This window comes from Mytilus galloprovincialis, chromosome 4 (genome assembly GCF_965363235.1).
Source record: "Mytilus galloprovincialis chromosome 4, xbMytGall1.hap1.1, whole genome shotgun sequence".
In the NCBI taxonomy this organism is placed as follows: Eukaryota; Metazoa; Mollusca; class Bivalvia; order Mytilida; family Mytilidae; genus Mytilus; species Mytilus galloprovincialis.
The window spans coordinates 50,829,147-50,853,002 of NC_134841.1; the positions used below are offsets into that span (position 1 = coordinate 50,829,147).

Here is a 23,856-nt window from a genome sequence, read left to right on the forward strand (position 1 = left end):
CAACTTGAAAACTGGGCCTATAATCAATAATCTAAGTACATGTTCAGATTCAGCATATTAAAGAACCCCAAGAATTCAATTTTTGTTAAAATCAAACTAAGTTTAATATCAGACCCTTTGGACCTTAATGTTGACCAATTTGAAAACTGGACCAAAAATTAAGAATCTTAATTCACGGTAAGATTCTGCATATCAGAAAAACCCCAATAATTCAATTTTTGATGAAATCAAACAAAGTTTAATTTTGGACCCTTTTGGCCCCTAATTCCTAAACTGTTGGGACCAAAACCCCCAAAATCAATCCCAACCGTCCTTTAGTGGTTATAAACCTTGTGTTAAAATTTTATTGATTTTTTATTTGCTTATACTAAAGTTATTATCTGGAAATCATCTGTCTTCGGACGACGCTAACGAGGCAAAAGACAACAACGTGATACCAATATACGACCAAATTTTTTTTAATTTTTGCGGTCGTGTAAAAACTGGACATCATATCTCCACATCTAAATTAACACAATATTTTGATAAAAACATAAACTTAATAAATCAATATAAAAAATTATTATTTGGCTATAAAAAGGAAAACTATTCTAATTTCAAAAACAAAACAAAGACAACAGTTGTTTTCTACTTATATTTTTAAGTACTAAACATTTCAATATGTACAATTTTAAATTTAAACGAAATAATACATGACCAACAGTTCCTATTTTTCATATTTAATCACAATTTTCAATTTGGTATTAAGACCTTAAAATCAACAAATGATCTAACTAATAAAATCGACCAAAAATACAAAAACTTATTATCTTTGCAGATATTTCATTTAGGTAGTAGATGGTAAAAAAAGGTGATATAATGAGGTCTAGGATTGGTTATATTTGGTAAAGGTAAGGTACATCTAGTACATCTAGATATAACAAATAGATTCATGTTATTCCTGAAGCTTACTTATAATTTCGAAAAAAAACATCAGTTATCTACACGTTAGTAATTTATCTATATCTTTTAGTTGTCACATAATACATTCCTTGCACTTGTGAGAGTTGTGATTGTAAGTCCTCTATTCTGATCTCTTTTAAGTGAAGTAGTTGTTCTAATCTCTTTATTTTTGAATTCAGTATCTGCAAATAAATATAAACAATTGAAAATCATTCTAAATAACAATAACCAGTATACAACTAACTGTCCCCTTTCCGGGATTTTTGGGATCAAGGTTGGGTTAAACTATATTCCTTGTTATGATCATGTATCTGTGTCCATTTAGTAATCGATTCACACTATCCCTGCAGATTCCTTGAAATTGTAAAAGTACATCAGTTATTTATATTTCTATGCTAAAGTTATTTATCGGTATCTTTTATTTGTCACATAATACATTCCTTGCACTTGTGAGAGTTGTGATTGTAAGTCCTCTACTCTAATATCCTTAAAGTGAAGTAGTTGTTCTAATCTCTTTATTTTTGAATTCAGTATCTGCAAATAAATTTAAACAATTGAAAATCAGTCTAAACAAGTGTTACTGCAAGCTTCTGATCACTGATGATACCCCCGCCACAAATGGATGATGATAATGGTTATCATGTGTAAAATGATACATGTGTTCAGGAAACAGGAAGTTGCCAATTGAAGAATTTGAAACACATCACACAATCAAGCTGACATATATTAACCCTGAAACCAAATTTCAGAAATCCTTGTATTGTAGTTCCTAAGGAAAATGTGACATATTTTCAACTTGGCCATCTTTTGTAAAATGATAAAAATGTTCAGTAAACAGGAAGTTTGTCTAGTGATGAATCTGAAAACGCATCACACGGTATAGCTGACTTATATAAACCCTGAAACCAATTTTCAGAAATCCTGGCATTGTAGTTGGACGGACTGACGGTACGACTGACGGACGGACGGTCCGACGGGTGGATGGATGGACAGACAGACAGAGGTAAAACGGTAACTAATGGGATCATCCTCTTGAAATAAAGATTATTTATTTATTTATTTTATTTATACCCCCCTTTTTTAAAGCAGGGGTATAAAAATATAAAAAAATGTCCACAGTGTTGCATATATTTTATCTGTCCAAGGGAAATAACATCCAAAAATTATTTTGTTCTTTAAAATGTAGGCTTGAAAGTCTTAAAAATCTGGCAAGAATTGTACATCAATGAAATTTTTCATTTAATTAATATTTCGAAAGGAGCATTACTCTTTTAAAAGAACTTAAATTTTTGAACTTGTCAAAGACATAGCAAGATATAAACCTCTGATATAAGTTAGATAAAAATCCAGGCAAAAATTGAACGTGTGAAAGAGGTGACAGTCCCGGGACAGTATTTCTATATCCCCCATCAACAAGCTGCACAGAGAACAATCACACTTATAGCTATTGATTACTGTCAGTGAACCTGGATATTTTCATTGGTTGAAAATTTTGTGTCTTGACATTTTAACAGGGGTTAAGTTCAAGTCTGCATGGTTCCAATAGGTATTGTTAATTTGTACAAACTATTCATTCATTGGATAATTTGATACATTAACAATTCCAAAATCAGTAAAAATAACCCCTGCACAAAAAAATCCACATATACAGAATACGTTTTTAGGTTTTGACAAAGAACAAAACTTTTGAACTTAACTAATATTGTTTTAGTAATAATTTTACTGGTATAAAATTACAACTCCCAAAAACAACTTTTTTTATATTTGAGCCTTCAACAGTTTGATCTGGACTTTTTCAGGATCAGAAAATTATAAAACACATGCATGCCTTCTGTCAGATGTAAAAAGAGACTAGAAGAATACAAATGTTTCTCTCTGAAGAAGATCTAGGAATGTCTACTTTTCAACAAATCTGAGTTATCTTTCTTTGGTAGGTTGTAAATAATCCTTACCTTTTTTGTGGCTTTAATCAACCAGGGACTTTCTATACTAAAGGGACTTTCTATACTAAGTATAGAAGTATGGAAAGTCCCTGAATTTAATTACAGATACAACCAGATGCTCTACAGGGCACAGCATTATACGACCACAGACACAACATTCAAGCTTGATACAGCTCTGAATTTCAATTGTGATTAAATAGTTGTAACAGCATAGAATGAATGTGGTCTAATGAACTTAAAATTTTTTAATTTACCTATTATGGACCAATATCCAAAATCTAAAAAAAATGGCCATGGATTTAATCAGCATATCAAAGAATCCGAAGAATTCAATTTTTGACCTCAATGTGGACCAATTTGATAACAGGGCCCAAAAAAAACAAAAATCTAAATACATGGTTAGATTTAGATATCAAAGAGGGTTCTTTGATATCTAAATCAAACAAAGTTAAATATTGGACCCCAATTTTGACCAACTTAAAAACTGGGCCCATAATCAAATATCAAAATACATGGTTAGATTCAGAATATCAAAGAACCTCAATAATTCAATTTTTGATAAAATCAAACAAAGTTTAAGTTTGGACCCTTTGGACCTCATGTGGACCAATTTAAAAACAGGGACCACATTCCAAAAACTTAATACAGGGTTAGATTCAGCATATTGAAGAACCCCAAGAATTCAAGAATAAAACCCTATTGAAATGGGTCAAGAAATAAGCAACTTATACAAGGTATTAGAAAAGTATTGTTTTTGGCCCCTAATTCCTAAACAGTTTGGGCCATAACCCACAAAATCAATCCCAACTTTTCTTTTTTGAAATGGAACCTTGTGGTACAATTTCAGAAAGATCCATAGACTTACACACAAATTATTGTCTGGAAACTAGAAAAAAAACTTATTTTGACCCCTTTTGGGCCCCTTGTTCCTAAACTGTTGGAACCACAACCCCCAAAAACAATCCCAACCTTCTTTTTGTGGTTTCAAACCATGTGTTTAAATTTCATAGAGATCCATTCACTTAAAGTAAAGTTATTGTCCGGAAACTAAGTGTCTTCAGACGACACTGACGACAACAACAACATGATACCAATATAGGAACGCAAATCTTTTGGCGGTCGTATAAAAATTTTAAAAGAATTCATATAAAAAAAAGAATCTTTTAAAAAATATATCTTATTTCTGGGAATCATGCAATTTGAAGATCAAAATAAATATTAAAGATTAAAATTTACAAAATTCAAAATTTGGAGGTCAAATAATGTTTTTCAAAATTGAGATAAAATTTAAACTTCGAAACTTGTCCCTTGAAAAATTGGAATAAATTAGCCTCTCAGTTCGTTAATGCACAAATTTAAGAAATTTCATAAATGGTAAGCATACTTTAATTGTTTCAGTTTTAGCCAGACTTTCCATTTCCTTTTCTTCAAGTAAACTTCTGGATACATTTTCTGATGATGGTACTATAAATAGTTTTGGTTCATACATAGGCTGTTTTCCATCTCCTAGATATGTCCTGTAACAAAAATAAAAACCTTTAACACTATAAATAAGCTAGCAAGATGAATACATATACTGTCATCTTTTTTAAGAATGTTCTTTTGAAGACATGTTTTCTTTTGGCCCTCGGCTCTGTCGTGTGGTATTGCACTTTACTCTTTTTATTGTTATTTATAGGTATGATTATTATCATTGGTTGTGATATATGGGTGTTAACGGAAGAAGAATACTTTTTTCTCTGAAATGAAATACAGAAATTGCATATTAGAAAAAAAGTGTAAATATTCCTATAAAAGCACTTGTTTCTGTAAATACATAATGACTATATCGCTTTTAAAAATATCAAGACACATGCACAATATATATATGGTCACACAATTCTGGATACTTACTATTTCATAATTCAGATTTTATTATCACCTCTAGGTGTTATCAAGAGGAAGAAATCTCAGCTGCAACAATATTTGCTGGGTTTTTATTAATTGACTGAACACATTGTACAATAAGACATAAAATCTAATATTTCTGTATATCAACTATTCTTCCTATATACCTTCTTCAAACATTTTGTGTTACAGCATAAACCATAAAAGTGTTAAAAATATTTTGTTTTATCAAAGATTATTAAAAAAAAAAAAAACATCCTGGAGTTGAAACCAAAACTCATGTGGAATTTGAACTTAATTTATAGACCTCAAGGTTGAAAATTAAAAAATGAATGTGATCAAATTTTCATGAAATCATAAGCTTTATCATAATAGATTTAACCACTATATCTGCATTCAGAACAAAATTTAATTTTGTCTAAAAAAAAATTATAAACATTCTCAGAGCAGTACACAATAGTCCATTTGCCAATTCCTGTAATTAACCCTGTTATTAGAGATCCCTTTCTAGTTGTCTCCTTTATGAGGGACATTAATTTTTATTTACAATGGAGAGCTAGCAGAGAGCAAATTTACCAGTGCATAATGTGAGTTATCTTTAAGGTTTTCAAATCTTTTAATTCCAATATTTTTTTGTTACCGTAAGCTAAATACTTTTGACATCAGAAATTATTTTTCAGGAAAAATTAGTTAAACCGCTGATACATCACTTTCAATTCATCATGCATCATGCTTTGCATTGGCAAACGCCAATTTTGTCCAGTAGAACCAGTCTACAATTGACAAAAGGAAGTCATTCATTTTTTTAAAAATGTGTGTAATAACAGAATCATATCAGTAATTGGCAAATGGACTATGGAAGGTAAAATTTCCACGTAAATGGTTTATGATGTAACTCACAAACAAAATCTATATATCTAGCCCATATTCAAAAGTGCAACCAAAAGTATAAAATCTTAACATTCTATCACTAACAATCCTTCAGTAAATTCTAATATTTGACAGGGTTAAAAAACATTTTATATCTTATATGAACCAAACTGAATATAATTTTAATTATCACAATTAACTGATTGAATTTATTTCAGTAGATCGTTAAGAAATTAGTCATATACAACTGTATATCCTTAATTAGATGAAGAATTTAATATCTATATTTAATGAGAACTTTTATTATGCGAGAAATGCTATAAATGCATTAAATGTTAACTTCACTTCTATCATGTCTATATTTTGTTCCTTAGATGAAATGCATAGCACATCAACAAAAAAGTTATATGAAATTTCTTAGCATGCATCAAGTCCGTCAAAGAACATTGTTAAAATTTATACTGATAAATGGCATAAAACTGCATTAACTAAATTATTTTAAAGCATATGTTAAATTTCTATTTTGATTTAAGTACTGAGGTATGAAAATATCTGATAAATTATAACTTAGTATCTTTATACAGCAAAATCTTGACTGCAGGTTAAAATATTAATGTAGCAATTAGCTCTAAAGCAACTGACGCTACTTCTTACCAATAATAAGGATTTTTTGGTCTTGGATAAGCTCTACAATAACACAATAGCTTATTGTAACTGCATGTTATTTTTAGTTTATTTCTTTGATATAACCAATATTTCTTTATAGAGTGGTTGAAGTTTTGAACTTATTATAATTAATGCAGTAATAAACTTTAATTTCATATTTTTCCATTCTCAATACCCATTTAAAGACGGCAAAGTGAGACTAATTTATTTCATTCATCCCATTACATTCAGGCCCGTAGCCAGGAATTTCCAAGGGGTGGTTCGTTGGACTCATGAACTCGACTTTCACAGTTACAATTTGAACAAAACGTTGACTTTAACAGTGCTTATTTGATTTCAAGGGGGGTTCGTCTGAACCCCCCGAACCCCCCTGGCTACGGGTATGACATTCATGCTTAATCGTGCATATTCCAAGGTATTAATTATCTGTTTTGAAAACTGATAAAATACCATTTATATCATTTATTGAAACACATATTTAATGATTTATTGTTAGTTGCTTAAAATCCAGTGGCAAATATTTCATGCATGTTGAGGATAACAACAAACTGACAATGAATAAAATTGGTAGGTCTTGTTATAGAGGCTGTTCAGAATAAAGTTGGACTGCCCGTGGAAAATTATTGTATATTGGAAAGGGACAGAAATTTTGCCATTCACCTTCAGACCATTCAAAGAGTTGTTGCAAGAGTTTTTAACTTGCAAAGAGTGGCACTCTCTTTACACAAGGCATCAGATTTAGCATCCCCATCCTGATCATATGTGGTTGTATAGTTGTATACCCCCCCCCCCCCCAAGCTAAATAGGTCCCCCACTTTAGCAAGAGCTTTATAATGCATGTAAGAAGAATACCAACGTGACCACATTTCTATTCACCAGTCACCCTTGGCAGGGGAGGATCCAGCCATTTTCAAAAGGGGGCCTTCCCAACCAAGGACAAAAGGGGGTTGTCCAACTGCATGGATTGTCCCAAAAAGGGGGCTTCCAACCCCAGGACCATCCCACTGGATCCGCCACTGTCAAGGGATCATATTTTAAGAATTATGTATAAACCAGGTATCAACTCTTTTGTTTTCACTTAATCGTAATTAGCATTTAAATGTATTGTTCTATAATAATTATCTATAGACTCTAGTGAATTCTACGTTCAGTCCACCTTTTTGTTAAGAATTAAATACTCAAACTTCACAAAAGAACATTATAAAACTATTAATAAATTATATAGTAACATACAATTGTGTCATGCTGTTTTAATCTTTAAACATATGATGATAAAACCCCAGGTTCTTATCATTTGTAAATATAGTTAATCCAAAACTGGTACAATGGCCAACTTATTGATAGTTTAAACTACACTTAATGATTTATCAATAATAAATACACCATAAAATTTGAAAAAAAATTGACAGGCTGTTAATCAGACAGAAATTGAAGCATTTCCATTGATTTGGTCAGCTAATGTCAACATGGCATATTTAGTGACGGATCAATTTTATTAAAAAACTAGAAAGTATTATGAATTTCAACTTATGATGTGATAAATATTTAGGAAGACTTTGCTTTTGCATGATTCTGAACTTTGCCACTGTTATTTCATAACATAGTTTGCAATGCTGTGATTAATATACATTTAGAAAGTGTATTCAAGTGTTGTCCTGTTAACTTGTGTTGCTGGGTTGTTGTTATTTTTATGTGTACCAGAGACATCCTCTTGTCATTATTCATATTCATATTTTCATAAAAACAAACATTTATAAAGTTATCAAGCTATACAGCAAGATAGATTTAAAACTAACATATATTTTAAACGTGGGCAGTGACTGGAACGGAAAATATATCTTGTAAAGACCAGTTATTAAGAAAATGTAAAACAAGTATAAATGGGGAATGTATCCAAGGGACACAGATGATGCCCCGGCTAGCATATCTTATAAAGTTATAAAGGAGCATAACTGAAGAACGGTGAAAGTGACACTACCAAAATTTGAACTTGATCTGAGTTTTATAGTAATAAGTCTCAAAACATTTGGTTGAGGTTACCTCAAGTCTAAAAGAAAAGAAACAATTTTTCAATTTGTAAAAAGACATAACCTTAGAATGGTAAAAGTGACACCTGACCAAAAATAAACTTGATCTGTATTATTGTGTATAAGTTATATAACACTTGGTTGAGGCAAACTAAAAAAGAAAATGAAATCATAAATTCAGCAAGTTTTAAGTTTATAAAGGGGCATAACTCAAGAATGGTAAAAGTGACACAACCCAAGTTCAAAACTTGACTGTATTTTGTGGTTATAAGCATTGTGTATAGTTTCATAACACTTGGTTGAGGCAAACTAAAAAAGAAAATGAAATCATAAATTCAGCAAGTTTTAAGTTTATAAAGGGGCATAACTCAAGAATGGTAAAAGTGACACAACCCAAGTTCAAAACTTGACTGTATTTTGTGGTTATAAGCATTGTGTATAGTTTCATAACACTTGGTTGAGGCAAACTAAAAAAGAAAATGAAATCATAAATTCAGCAAGTTTTAAGTTTATAAAGGGGCATAACTCAAGAATGGTAAAAGTGACACAACCCAAGTTCAAAACTTGACTGTATTTTGTGGTTATAAGCATTGTGTATAGTTTCATAACACTTGGTTGAGGCAAACTAAAAAAGAAAATGAAATCATAAATTCAGCAAGTTTTAAGTTTATAAAGGGGCATAACTCAAGAATGGTAAAAGTGACACAACCCAAGTTCAAAACTTGACTGTATTTTGTGGTTATAAGCATTGTGTATAGTTTCATAACACTTGGTTGAGGCAAACTAAAAAAGAAAATGAAATCATAAATTCAGCAAGTTTTAAGTTTATAAAGGGGCATAACTCAAGAATGGTAAAAGTGACACAACCCAAGTTCAAAATTTGACTGTATTTTGTGGTTATAAGCATTGTGTATAGTTTCATAACACTTGGTTGAGGCAAACTAAAGAAAGAAAATGAAATCATAAATTCAGCAAGTTTTAAGTTTATAGAGGGGCATAACTCAAGAACGGTAAAAGTGACACCACCCAATTTCAAAATTTGATCTGTATTAAGTGGTTATAAGCAATGTGTATAAGTTTCATAAAATTTGGTTGAGGTAAACTAAAGTAAAAGAATGGAGATGGATTAGCAATTTTTCCATTTGTAAAAGGATATTACTCTAGAACGGTTATAGTGACGCCACCAAAATTTAAACTTGATCTGGGTTTTGTGGTCATAAGCATTTTGTATATGTTTTATAACATTTGGTTGAAGCAATATATGTTTTACACTGTTAATTAATCTTTAACACTATTGAATAGTATTTAACATTATTCCAAATCTTTTAAATAACCAGAAAGTGAAGACAAAAAAATTGTTAAGAATTTGTGGTCCAAGTAACACTTATAAGTATATATTTCACAGGGCTATCCCTTATAAAACTTACTTCATCTTAAATTGTTATATTAAGCATGTATCCATATCTCTGCAATAAAGATTAAGTAACACAAATTGTTCTAAATTATGTCATTCAAGACACACTTTCATGTGTTTTTTTTTATATAGAAATCTTTTACAAGACAGACCTTATTTTGAATTGTTAATAAAGCATTAATAATCCATTTTATCACTCTCACAAAAAAATCACTTTCTTGTTTATTATCTTTCACCATTGAACAAGTGTTGTATATAACAGACACCCTTTCCATTGTATCACAAATAAACAAAATTATATACCCATCAAAATCATTGAAGCTGGCAGTAAATAAACTGAAAAATATCACCATGAAGTTTAATATAAACTAAATATTTTCAAGCTAACTATACCAACTTTAGTCATGATTTTATTTTAAAGTTTGATACATGTAAACTTAGTCTGTAGTATTCTAGACTTAAAGTTTGATACATGTAGTATTCTAGACTTAAAGCTTGAAACATGTAGTATTCTAGACTTAAAGTTTGGTAGTATTCTAGACTTAAAGATTAATACATGTAGTATTCTAGACTTAAAGTTTGATACATGTAGAATTCTAGACTTAAAGCTTGATACATGTAGTATTCTAGACTTAAAGTTTGATACATGTAGTATTCTAGACTTTAAGTTTGATAGTATTCTAGAATTTAATGTCTACAGTAAAATAACTGAATTAATAAACTTGTAAGTAAACAACTGACTTATTAGGACTCAAAGGATATATCTGAACCAAAAGTGACATGTATTGCATTTCAAATATACAAAATATGAATATGCTACATCATGAACATATAAGAAGCTAGTACTTATAATATCTATATTAAGTCTGATGGCTGTTAATAGATTTTATCTCCATTTTTTTGTGAAACAATGTTTAAGGTTTACTTCAGGCACAAACATAAAATTTACAGATTGGAAACAACATTCACGGTATAGGCAGCATATATGCTATTCAAACTTTAAATGTATGCCAATATAGAGTGAAGAATATCAATTCTATTACAACTAAAAATATATTTGTTTTTCTTCTTTTTAAGTGGCATTATTAATATTGTGTATTCTGCATGCTGATAAAGAAACAATATATGTATATTCTTGCACTTTTTTCTCAGAAATTAAGCAGGTTTCTCCCCGTCTATGAGCTGATTAACAAAACACTGTCAGCCAATCAGAAGACGTGTTATATCCAAAATTACATTATTTTAAAATAACACAGCTAGTACTAAAAACTCTGAAAATATACTGAACAGAACTTAACTGACCACAAGCAAAGTATCTAGTCATTCTATTGAGCTATCAAAAACATCAATATCAATACAGAACTTAACTGACCACAATCAAAGTGTCTAGTCATTCTATTGAGCTATCAAAAACAACAATATCCATACAGAACTTAACTGACCACAAGCAAAGTATCTAATCATTCTATTGAGCTATCAAAAACAACAATATCCATACAGAACTTAACTGACCACAAGCAAAGTATCTAATCATTCTATTGAGCTATCAAAAACAACAATATCCATACAGAACTTAACTGACCACAAGCAAAGTGTCTAGTCATTCTATTGAGCTATCAAAAACATCAATATCAATACAGAACTGAACTGACCATAAGCAAAGTATCTAGTCATTCTATTGAGCTATCAAAAACATCAATATCAATACAGAACTTAACTGACCACAATCAAAGTGTCTAGTCATTCTATTGAGCTATCAAGTACATCAATATCCATACAGCCAATTAGAGGGAGTTGAGATTACAAGGCATAAACAGGGAGATAAACGGGATAAAGTGGTTCCTGAATATCCCACGAAAAAATATAACAAAAAACTAAAAATCAAACTTACGATCTGTCTGGGTGACTGTGTGGAATTTCTCCTCGTTGATATTTTCTTGGTGATGATATTTTTTCTGGAGAATGTCTCCCTGTAGATTTTGATGTAACAGGAACTAATGCTTCTGTTAAAAAGTTAAAATAGACTGATTAGCTTAATATAATAAAATTCAGAATTCAAGTAAAGGAGTAGGCCCAATAAGACCCCTTTTTGGTCCAAAGGTAAGCATTTTTACAAATTTATTAAATGTAAATTTAATCTATTAATTGGAAAGAATTATACTTTTGTAGGCTGCTTTTGATTATACATGTACAATACACATGCATCAGGAATTAGCATATATTAATTAATGCAATATTACACAATTTTAAACTGCTAATTTCTAGATGGTTTTTGTTAAAAACCTTGTGTTTCAGTCTAAATATAAGTCATTTTTGCAATATAGTATTGCATGAAAGCAAATTAAAGCTAATATAATTTACCACAAAAAATTGAGAATGGAAATGGGGAATGCCTAGACAACAACCCTACCATAGAACAGACAACAGCAGAAGGTCACCAATAGGTCTTCAATGCAGCGAGAAACATGTATATTTTATAAAAATTATTTGTTGTCAATGTTTGTTGAAAGTGATTTAAGGATAAGAGTGATATTCTAATGCAAGTCGGAGTTATTCAAGTTCCACTTACAACTTGAAACTTTTAATAATTAAAGTTAAATTTTATATAGTTACACACACTACTTTATATTCCAATTGACCTGACTGGCAGAGCAATTCAGTTAAAGGCAATTTTAAAGCAATTAAATCATAAAAAGTTTTATGAAAAGCTGTTACATATAAATATTTTGACATAGAGAGGTACTGAGATTTAAAACATTCAATATAATTTACTTATATATATAAATAATTACTTGTTCAAATTTATTAAAGATAAAGTTTATATTCTTCAAATCATATTTTGGATACAATTATTCTTAACTTATACCCTGGAAAATATGTATCGTTCAGATAAGTATCTTGAAGTAAAAAACAATGAAGCTTTAAAACCTTGCATAAATCCAAAAACAGTATACTGGAAAACCTTCATAAATCATATACCTGTCAGACGAAGATCAAATATTTGATATCAAATTTCACTATGAAGGTAAAATACATTTAAGTAATGAAACTTTGATAATGAAATCTATGCATGGTTCTTTTAAAATTGTCATAATTATTATATAATATAGAATAAAATATTTCAGCTATATATAGACATTAACAGCAAATGTTAGAAGGTGTAATCAATGTGAGGTTACAGGTTGATCCATGCCGTGCAGTAAGAGTCAAATCCACAACATCTAATGTGTCAGAATTATATGTGTGTATATTACTTCCTAACACTTTCATTTTAAATAAAGAGGTCTCACAGGGGTACCAGCCAAATACTTAATAATCCACTTAGCCATGGTAATTTTTGAGTCATGCCATTTACTCTGACTTCTTAAATGGAGTAAATTTTTATCATTTGATATTTTAATCATGAACACCAAATTTGCATAAACAATTTTTTTTACAACCAATCTTAATGAATAGCAACCCAAAAGAACAATCTATATTTTTTTATTGAGTATTGAAAAAGAAAGTTATTTGGATTTTTAAACAGCTAAGCGCTCATTAATGCTATGACTACAGCCTTTCAGGAATTCATAAATATAATTTACCTCTAACAATGAAACATATTAAATATTGACATTTGTGATCATAATATTCTCTCTTTCAGCAAATCAATAAATTAAAATATGAGACTTTTCATTAATGTTTAAATATCTTATAACTTCATTATAACTATATTTGTCTCTACTAAACAAATAGCCGAAGACATGATATTTTTTAGAGATTAAATTAGTTTTTTTATGCAAAGTTGTTATTACTGGTGCAGAATGATATAAATAATAGATTACTTGACAGAAAATATAAATTAACTAACATATATCAGAGAGAAACATTGACTACATGCTAATATCACAAAGCAAGAACTATTCATAACTTTAACACATTTAGGAATTGCCTGAAACAACGAAGGTACAATGTAATCTTATTTGGGGGAAAAAAGGACTTCTATCTATCTATTTATTTAATAAAGTCTGAATACTAAGCAATTTTTATTTCTGTCATATGTGCTGCAACAACAAACAAATCACCAAAATGTTTACCATTTAAACTATATATAGCTATTTACTTCGGAAATCCAGTTAAAAATGTAAAAGTTCTGTTGATAAAATTAGGTTTCACTTGCACTGGTATTCTTATTGACCTTTATTTGACCTTACAACGTTATGTAAACTCTTAACTTAATTCAGACTTGTATCTCATCTTAACTTAATTCAAACTTGTATCTCATCTTAACTTATTTCAGACTTGTATCTCATCTTAACTTAATTCAGACTTGCATCTCATCTTAACTTAATAATTCAGACTTGTATCTCATCTTATTTTCAAATATGATTTAGGTTCATGGCATAAAAAAAAATTTGATGGAATCACAACTAAGCTCCAATAGTAACATTGGTTATTCTTTTCATTCAAATCATTTATTTTTATCATTTAGTGAATTTAAGTTGAGGGTCTAGTAGCCAATCAGAAGTCAATTAGTATCCAGTTTATAAAGATTAATTTGAAAATTGTTATATATACTAGAAATTTTGGGGAAAAATTAAGATTGGCATTTATCTGAAATAATCTAACATTCGACTTGTTTGAGGCATATATGTAGTTTAATAAAATAAAAAAAAAATTGAAATAAAAATTCAGATTTATTCTCTAAATGTGAAAAAGAACCTCTTACCAAGGCATCAACCACAGCAAAAGTTGAGTTCAGAGTGAAATCCATTATTAAGTCACAGCAGACACATTCACTTCAAAGAAATTCCAAACTTACTTGAATCTTTGATATAATCTTTGTCTATGGACATGGCTAGATCGATTTCCCGCCGACTCCTACCTTGTTTTTCCATCATCTTGTCAAGCTGCATACGTAGTAACATCAAAACCTTTTCTATTACCCTAGGTTTTGGATTTGTGGTATTAGCCAGTGCCCTTATTACATCATCTGATAAGTCTAAATCTAATTTTCGTAGTACTCGTCTAAAAGATAAAAAAAAATCTTTTTACATCACATTTTTTTAAATTCATATTTTATGCTTAACCTTATTTCTAATTCAAGTATCAACTCTTTTTAAGTTATTTTTGAAGTAATGCATTTTGTATCATTTCACATCTTGATGTCGCATTCCATCTTCTTTTCTCTTTTTTTTATATCTCTTTTCTGGTTTAATTGTGTTGATTGGTTGCTGTCATCCACTTTCAGTCATACTGAAGCAATAATTAAACAGGTACTTGTATATAATATTATGTGTTTGAAGTTGAACTTTTACGAAAATGTTCAAAATGTATAAATCAATGTATCAATTGAAAAAAGTTAATTTGGATAAGTGAAACAGGGAACAAATTCCCAAGTTTAATATAATCTGGAATATTGATGTATTAAGTCAATATTAAAAAAAATGTAAAACTCTGTGTTTTCATTTCATGCATCACTTGCATATCTTTTTCTGTTGATTTTTAACAGTAGTTTTTTTTCATATACAATATATATGTAGTAAATTGAGTTGACCCTTTCAGGGCATTACCAGTCCTATGTACAAACTGTATGTTGATAAAAATAGAATTTCTGTAGTTAACATTTCTCAGGAGATAATTATATTCAAGGAAAGAGGGGGGGGAGGGGGCAATAAGAGCCTCATGGAAATAAATACTGTGGATTCATTTATTTTTGTGGGTGCCAATTTTCGTGGATGATGGAAAACTTGAGTGTTCGTGGACATTTAATTTCGTGGTTTTGCATCATGAAGTCTCCATACAAGCCTTTAGAAATTTGTTATTCGTTGTTCAACTATATCTACCAAATCCACGAAAATCGGTATCCAATGAATAATAATGAATCCATAGAACTAAATAATATTTAGAGTTATTTGATTAGACATTAAAATGTTTAACTTTTTTTTTAAATTATAATAATTCAATGAAGTATAAAAATCTACAAAGGAGGATATTATGTTAAAATTTTTCTTCAAATGAATGACAAGAAAAGATTTGTATGGTTTTGACCTTTTGTTTGCTGATATGACATAAGGTTAAATGTTGTGCTAATGCAAGAGGCACAAACTATTTATATCAGATGTGGTGATCACATAGACACACACTGTGTGATATATATATTTATAAGGTTTTTATTATACTTCCTTTTAAAATGCCATATCTTGATTGGCTAAAACAAGGGTGTTAATTTACGCTATCACATGGCTGAGCAGGTGAACATTTTTTGAATGTCATCCTCTTGTCCAGACCAATCAAAAATCGATACATCAAGCTATCAAAGACAATGCTTAAGTTCTACATTTTGGCTCAGATTCTATTATTTGACTGTCAAATTGAAAAAAAAAAACATCTTGATTTGCTTTTGTTGATTTTTTCAATACCTGTAACCTTGTTATGTACATGTGACGTCATAGAAAATTATTACTTTAAAATAAAATGCATCTGTAAAAGACAATAATGATAGGACATTCAGTATAATATATTAAATAACACATAGCTGAGAGGGTGATGGAGCAGATTGGTACCCCTCAAAAAAGAATTGTCAACCTTGGCTTAGCCACAGTTGACAATGTTTTCTCGGGGTAACAATCTGTTCTATCATCCTCTCAGCTATGTGTTATTTATATAATATTATCTTATATATATCATTTTTAAAGTATTACTTATATTCCTTTTCCAGGTTTAAGTATCATTTCCAAGTGTTAAAGGGATATTGCCTGGTGTACACTTATTTCTTTGAAACTCATTTAAATCTCTTTAAGACATGCATAAATTTTGAAAGTAATGATTTTTATTACAAATTGACACATATCATTTTTAATTTTATTTTTTTGTGTATAATATGGAGTTTAGTATGACGTCCATTATCACTGAACTAGTATGCATATTTGTTTAGGGGCCAGCTGAAGGACGCCTCCAGGTGCAGGAGTATTTTGCTTCATTGAAGACCCATTCGTGGCTGATTGTCTGCTCTATGGTTAGGTTGTTGTTGCTTTGACACATTCCCCATTTCCATTCTCAATTTTACATCTAAATTCTGAATAAATGTCTATGGATAAAATGAAACCCCAACGCCCAAAAAAACATCCCATATTTCTTTTTTTAATGATAGATACAGCCTTACAGGTCCTAGTATTTTGTCATCACTAAACATGTTCAATAAAAAAGTCCTACCTATTTAATAAATACCAGTTCTCCATTTTTTGCTTTGTTGCTGCAGCTGGTGTATAATTGTGAAGCTCTACCCATTTAGGAAGATAATGTGCAACAATTTCTGCTACTAGAACTGAAATATAAATAACAAAAGTTTTCAGACAGAATAGAAAAAGAATTACCAAGATGCTTTCCTATCGGTGTTGATACTACACGAAGGAAATGACAAATAATCAAACAAAAGCAAACTAAAAAGAAATTGAATGATATCAGACATTAAAACCAAAACACATCCTTTATGTGCCTGTCCCAAGACAGGCGCCGGTTTTAGTGGTTGTTGTTGGTTACTGTTAAACATATTTGTTTTTTTGGTTTATGGTTGTTTATGGTTTTTGTTTTGGTGTTTTTTATTTGATTGTTTTACATTTTGTCAGGCCAGAGCAATGTAAATCTGACTAAATACAGTATGGATTTGGCTCTTAGTTGAAGGTTAAAAAGTGACCTATATCAATATCATAAGGCCATCAGCCGCCATCATTTCCACAAGAACTTAAAGAAACTAAAGAGTCATGCAGAAAGTATTTTCAATAATTTATGGAAAAACATTAATTTATATTTAATCAGTTACACTGCAAGCCTTTAACTTTGAAAGCTGAATACTATGACAATGACACTAAAAGACACTCTAGAGTGCAACCAAAAACTAACTTAGGTTACATAGCACCTGGGACATTAATATTAGATTTACTGTAAAAAGTACTCAAACTTTATGCAGTAAACTTAAACTTCACTTAATTTTTTGTTTCTCTGTAACTAAGTAAACAATGATGAAATCTTTAAAACATTTGAGCTGTTCATGATCATTGATCACAAATAAAGTTTCCTTGCAACGAAACACTTAACAAAACCGTGTCTATCCTGTTATTTTTAACTTTCCTGAGGTCGGTTGAAAAGTATCTTATTTATTTAAAAGATTTCAACATTTAAAAAACCTAAACTGACACTACAGAAACTACCTAAATGTATGATTTAATAAATTTAAAATGTGTTTAAACCACTGAGACAGTGTAATTGTTGACATTACAGATAAAAGAGAAAAAATAATTTAACTCTTGTTTTGGATTAGTTTCTAAGACACTAAACGTTTAAAAAATTGTCTGTGATTGTATCACTGAAAAAAAGACCTTCCATTTCACCAATCACTTTAAATATAGCTACTGTATAGAAAAAAATTTGAGTAGTTTATATCACTTCCCATACAATGTATTTTGTATAGATAGTGTTGTGCACGGCACAGTGCATTCTATTGAAAACAGTGCTATATTCTTTGTAATAGAAAGTGTTGTGCGCAGCACAGAACATTATAGTACAAAATAAACATGGAATTTATTAATAATTTCAAGCACAAGAAATTATGCAAATTCCATAATTAAAAATAATTCCAAGTTTAAATAAATTTAGCCAGCTGTTACATGTTGTTTTTACAAATACAGATTATTTTTTGCTTGATTTATTTGACACCCCCATCTACCTTAATTATCAATACAAATAATTATAATTACCTTAATTATCAATACAAATAATATTTACATATTTTAATCTATGAAATGAATGTATCTTAGCTTTTATGAAAAATAATTTGACTTATTTATGCTGTAAGATGTTGCCTGGGATACATGATGTGGTAGTACAGAAATTTACACCTTGTTCAATCACTTTAAATGTGTTTAAGTACTTTGAATTTAATTTATTTGTAGTAGAAAATATGTTTGATTGTGTAAATGCTAAAGCAAAAAAATAATCTAAATTTGGTGTTATAAATTAATGCAAACTATATAAATTGGTATTGAAAAAGTTAAGTTGTATTATTCAATCGAGAACTCAAGGTTCATTTACAAAAAAAACTAAACTAATAATTGGTATATGCATATAGAGAAAGTGTTTATCATATCAATGCATGTACATGGATTTACATACATTATTGTACATGAAAGGACTTCTTTGTGATTTTCTTATTCAGCCAAAAATACAAATAAAAAAAGGTAAGAACCTTTGTGAACACCCTCACATACCCCACCCCACGTCCCAACATAATTGCAAAGGGACATAACTACTAGAAAAAAATTTAATCATAATTTCCTGTTGATATGCACATCTACATAGTATATCCTTATTATCTATTAAGTTTCGTGGAATTCTGTTGTGTGGAGGAGTTGCAATGACAAAAACAGGACAGATGGACGGACGGACGGGTCAAATACATTACTGTAAATTCACAAATTATTGCAAGTTTTTTATTATTGCGAATAATGCGACCGAGTTGTAAACGCAATAATTAAAACTCGCATTTTGTAATATTTTAACTGAATTAAGCATGATTTTTCTCAAAATCGTAAAAATTAAAATCGCATTCAAGTGTAAAATGACAAAATCGCAATAATAAATGCACGCAATAATTTCTGAATTTACAGTACATGTGACGCAAAAATTGTATTCGGTGTATTAAATTCCATGATATGGAATACATTTTTGGTAGGATAATACACTTACAAATGTACAAACAAATAATATACCTGTACAAATGTACATTATATGAAAACGGAATAGACATTTTACAAATCCACTCTAAACATAGATTACATTAACAATTTCAAACTATGCATATCCCTCTGTCTCCATTATATCTTTTCCAGCACATTGTAACATTAACTTTCAATCCAGTTTAGCTTGTGCTGGGCTTAACAGTTAAAATAATAATACAGAGAAAAATCCTGTATATATCTAATCATTGATTATAAGCTCAAAAAATTACTTTCCAAATAATACCTTACAACCTAGGACTGATAATTAAGATATTTTATTTAAACAAGATACACATAATAAATAGTTTAAATGTATGAAATGTATACATTTCTACTTTAAGACTATTGATTTGCAATTTAAGTTGTAATTCTGAGTTTCTTAGCACATAAATACCTGTAATTTAATTTTTTTTCTTCAAAGTTTTTAAACTTTGGGGATTTAATAGTTTCTTTTATGGACTGTCAGTAAAATAAAACCCAATTTAACATGGTTCAATGAGAACCAATACATTTAAAATAGCTAAGTAAGATATCAATCGAATACCAATCAACAGTTAATACCTAACAATTTTTATCAGCAAATATGTCAATCCTCTATAACAATAAATTTAATAAAATTAATCCTCTTTTGGAAAATAAGACCTGCTATTCTTATAGTTGAAATACAATGTACATGTTATTTATTTTGATTGAACATTCATGTCAACAAAATATACAAATACCAAACATATTACTCGGGAAATGACAAGTACATTTTTAAATGCAATTTTTCCATTTATAAAAGTAATAATACTAAACATCCTTGTAACTTAAGAATTATTTAAAATCAAATTTATTTAAATTTTATTGTCAAATTGAGTGTTGATCCTTAGAAACAAAATTGTTGTGCATAATCATTCAATTCAAAATACATTTTTACATCTAAAGGGTCAACTTAACTTTGGCAAAATAAATGAATTCTATATTAATGCCTTATAAGTCACAGTTTTCCTGGTTTTAGAAAATTTGACATGTTAAATCATCAGATCATGAGGGTACATATTGTGGTTCCATCTTTTAATCTTTAAAAGTCACTAAAAATTTGTATTTCATCCTGTTTCTAAATGTGTGGTTTCAGTCTACATTGTTTGAGGTTTTCATTTGACATAGCCTTAGAATCATTACTTTACTGTCAATATTTGTCAACTGTAGTTTGTTTTTCTTATTCTGGTGATTATAAAGTCATCAAACATTGATACATGTACTTTGTAGATTAAAGATTTTTCGCAACTCCTTTTGATAACTTCTATTTTTTCAGAATTAAAATTTTTTCTCTAGCTGTCATTCAAACATTAGTGTTTATGACTGTACTTGAGATAAATGATTGTCAAAATAATATTTACACTTGTTCTTATACTGTTTATCATAATCATACAGAAAGTACAAGTACAAATGTATGTGTACTTTTTGTATCTCTTAAAACATAGGATTTCAAATTTGAACATTTTAATTTTATTTTCTTAAATCAAAACAAGACTAATGATGACCAGTGAGTGTTGCTTTCTCAATTTATGTAAGATGTACATCAGGGTTTAAGCTAGGATTTTGAGGGCTGTAGTCACTTTTGCGCGCTATTAAAATCAACCTTATTTTGTGTATAAGCAATAGAACAATGATGTATATTACTAGCTTCATCTTTTGACTTTCTCTTCAGTTTATTCCTGGGGTCATTCCTGAACAACAAAAGTTTGATTTTATTATTTTTAAACAAGGAATCACATGTACAGCAGAAATTAATTTGCAATGATTATTTCACTGCATAATCATTATCCTTATAAAATGTCTAAGTCGATATTTGGATATCATTTCTATCAAGTTGGAAATGTATTATATCCTTTTTGGAACGATTATAATGACTGAAAGGAGGTTGTAAACAAATCAATAATAGATGTAAGCTGTCAAAATGTTTACTTGAAACCAATGAATTAACTTTGTTCAACCTCTAAAAAGATGTACTATAGTATGACACATCAAAGCCAAAAATTATAATAGCTTTTCAAGATGTCCTTATTATTTGACTAATATATATAGATATAGGAAGATGTGGTATGAGTGCCAATAAGACAACTGTCCATCCAAATAACAATTTATAAAAGTAAATTATTATAGGTCAATGTACAGCCTTCAACACAGAGCCTGGCTCACACCAAACAACAAGCTACATGTATAAAGGGCCCCAAAATTACTAGACTTCTAAAACCATTCAAACGGAAAAACCAATGGTTTTTATTTATATAGATTAGACCGTTGGTTTTCCTGTTTGAATGGTTTTACACTAGTAATTTTGGGGTCCTTTATAGCTTGTTGTTCGGTGTGACCGTGTGAGCCAAGGCTCTGTGTTGAAGGCCGTACATTGACCTATAATGGTTTACATTTTTAAAATTGTTATTTGGATGGAGAGTTGTCTCATTAGGCAATGGCACTCACACCACATCTTCCTATATCTATAATATGCATGTACATGTATGTCTTCACTTCCTTTTTTTTTTTTAAATATATGTTGTACAAAATGAATATACATTTATTATATAAACATGATAGAACCATTTGCTAATAAACAATGATTAACGTTAACTGTAAAAGATATTATTCTTTTTCTTCCAGGTACAAAAAAAAAAACTAAATGTGATTGCATGAACACGTCATTACTTGTATTTAAAAAAGATGTAAAATATGGTCAAATAGAAAACCTTATGGCTACCCATGTTAAAATGAGCAGAACTTGACATGAAGGAATTATTTCAATGTGTTATGCCAAATAAAAAAATATGTGTGTTTCCTATTACATCTTTGGAAAAAATTGGGTAGGTACATGAACATGTAGGTATGGATTTTTTTTTAATTTTAAAATTTTCTTTTACATTCAGTTTATCATGTCATGATGTCTACCATTATCATGTCTATGGGAGAGAAATTCTGATTTAAAAAAATGACAACAAAAATATCAAGGTAGGCTATTTCTAAGCTTAAAATATGGGGTCAGTAAGGGAAATAGGAAGCACACATATTTTTTATTTGGCCTAAGGAGAAACAGAGTATTTTTAAAAGTTGAAGCAAGGATTTGTATAGTAGCAACACAACTCCTTGGTTGAAGCATGCAAAAAATACTTTAGAAATGAAGGCATCGGTTATAATAAAATGTATGTTGTTTGATAACAGTAGAAAAATCAATAAAAAAAATAGAAAATATATAATTTCCAATGTACTTATGAACTTAAAATCGTTCACTTTTTTCTGACTTTTTTATCCCCCACATTTACACAGAAATCTCTTTCTTTCTTCCGGTCTTGTTTGTCGTGATACTTTGAGAATTCCTAACAACAGGTTGTATGTACAACAGGACCAACATCGGAAACGTTACAATATTTCCCTTTGTTTTTTAACATTATTTAAGATATGTTAGAATGGGGAAAAAAATAATTGATACAGACTTCGTTCCCTTTCACAGGTAACAATGGGTAACGTCTGCCTCATATTAAATTAAAGTTTCAGTACATGTACATGATAAAAATGAAAATAACCAGAATGTATATATGTCGTGTATATTAAGAATCCTATATTAACAGTAAGTTTGTGTGTGTGTCAAACATATTTTGTGCTTAGAAGAACCTGGGACAACTATACTATTAGTATAATAGTCCCAGGTAGAGCACCACTTTGTTTACAATGTGTTATAAGGACCTCACATTAGAATTGCATATAGTTTATAGTTGAATCAAATTTCCAAATCAGTTTTCATTTATTTTTGGAATTGCACAAATTAAATAAATCTCTGATCTTAGGTACCAGCTCAGACTCTCACTGAACATGCCTTATCTAAAACCCTCATAGATGTGTGTAATGACCTGTAATGAATGTCTAGCAAAATATATAATTCTTTAAATCTGATTCTAAAAACTTTTTGTATTTTGTATTGTTTTTCTACTTAATTTTCTCACCTCCATCAGAGAAATCTTTGACAACGTTTTTCTTTGGCCTAGAGAGTGGAATTCTATCAATCCAATGGTATAAATTCTCAACTTCAACATCGTCAAAGTACTCTTCCATGTCTACTCTGGTTAGTCCATTTAACTGTTTACGAAAAGTGATAGTGTCCATGTCCATTGTTGAAATATCATTTAGGCAAAGTAGGCAAACAGAAATAAGAATTACAAGTCAATACTAGTGTCAATACACAGTATATTTTATTTCCGTACTTATTTCCTTTTAACTCATTGAATGCCCTGAATGCACATGGTTATTTAATCACCTGTGAAGAATAGCCAGGTACGGTAGAGTTTGTTGTCGTTTAGTTACGAAGTTGTACTTGACAG

At 29.7% G+C, this 23,856-nt stretch overlaps 2 protein-coding genes across 6 annotated transcripts in view; both read right to left on the minus strand.

Annotated features, from left to right (window-relative positions):
• LOC143072377 (sperm flagellar protein 1-like) lies at positions 1–23,838 on the minus strand. 5 transcript variants are annotated; one of them, XM_076247276.1, is made up of 7 exons: positions 23,482–23,836; positions 16,944–17,055; positions 14,551–14,756; positions 11,641–11,752; positions 6,297–6,329; positions 4,270–4,402; positions 1–1,124 (listed from the first exon to the last, which is right to left on the minus strand). In XM_076247276.1, exons 1-7 carry the CDS (start codon positions 23,645–23,647, stop codon positions 996–998), a joined length of 891 nt encoding a protein of 296 aa, XP_076103391.1. In that variant the 5' UTR covers positions 23,648–23,836; the 3' UTR covers positions 1–995. The 5 variants fall into 5 exon arrangements, with proteins under 5 accessions (XP_076103391.1, XP_076103393.1, XP_076103390.1 ...); XM_076247278.1 differs by having other exon boundaries at positions 984–1,476; positions 14,614–14,756; positions 23,482–23,838; XM_076247275.1 differs by having other exon boundaries at positions 984–1,476; positions 23,482–23,835.
• Positions 1–23,856, minus strand: part of LOC143072380 (uncharacterized) — a 230,978-nt gene that overhangs the window by 198,174 nt on the left and 8,948 nt on the right. The gene's annotated exons all lie outside the window — the stretch shown is intronic.

What these genes read in the sequence shown, in the direction of transcription:
- LOC143072377 (XM_076247276.1), bottom strand. Translation starts at nt 23,647, where the DNA reads ATGGACATGGACACTATCACTTTTCGTAAACAGTTAAATGGACTAACC. An exon ending in AGATTATATCAAAGATTCAA is followed by an intron (nt 11,753 to 14,550) that starts GTAAGTTTGGAA and finishes ACTTTTTAACAG; the next exon opens with AAGCATTAGTTCCTGTTACA. An exon ending in CCAAAAAATCCTTATTATTG is followed by an intron (nt 4,403 to 6,296) that starts GTAAGAAGTAGC and finishes TTTTTGTTACAG; the next exon opens with GACATATCTAGGAGATGGAA.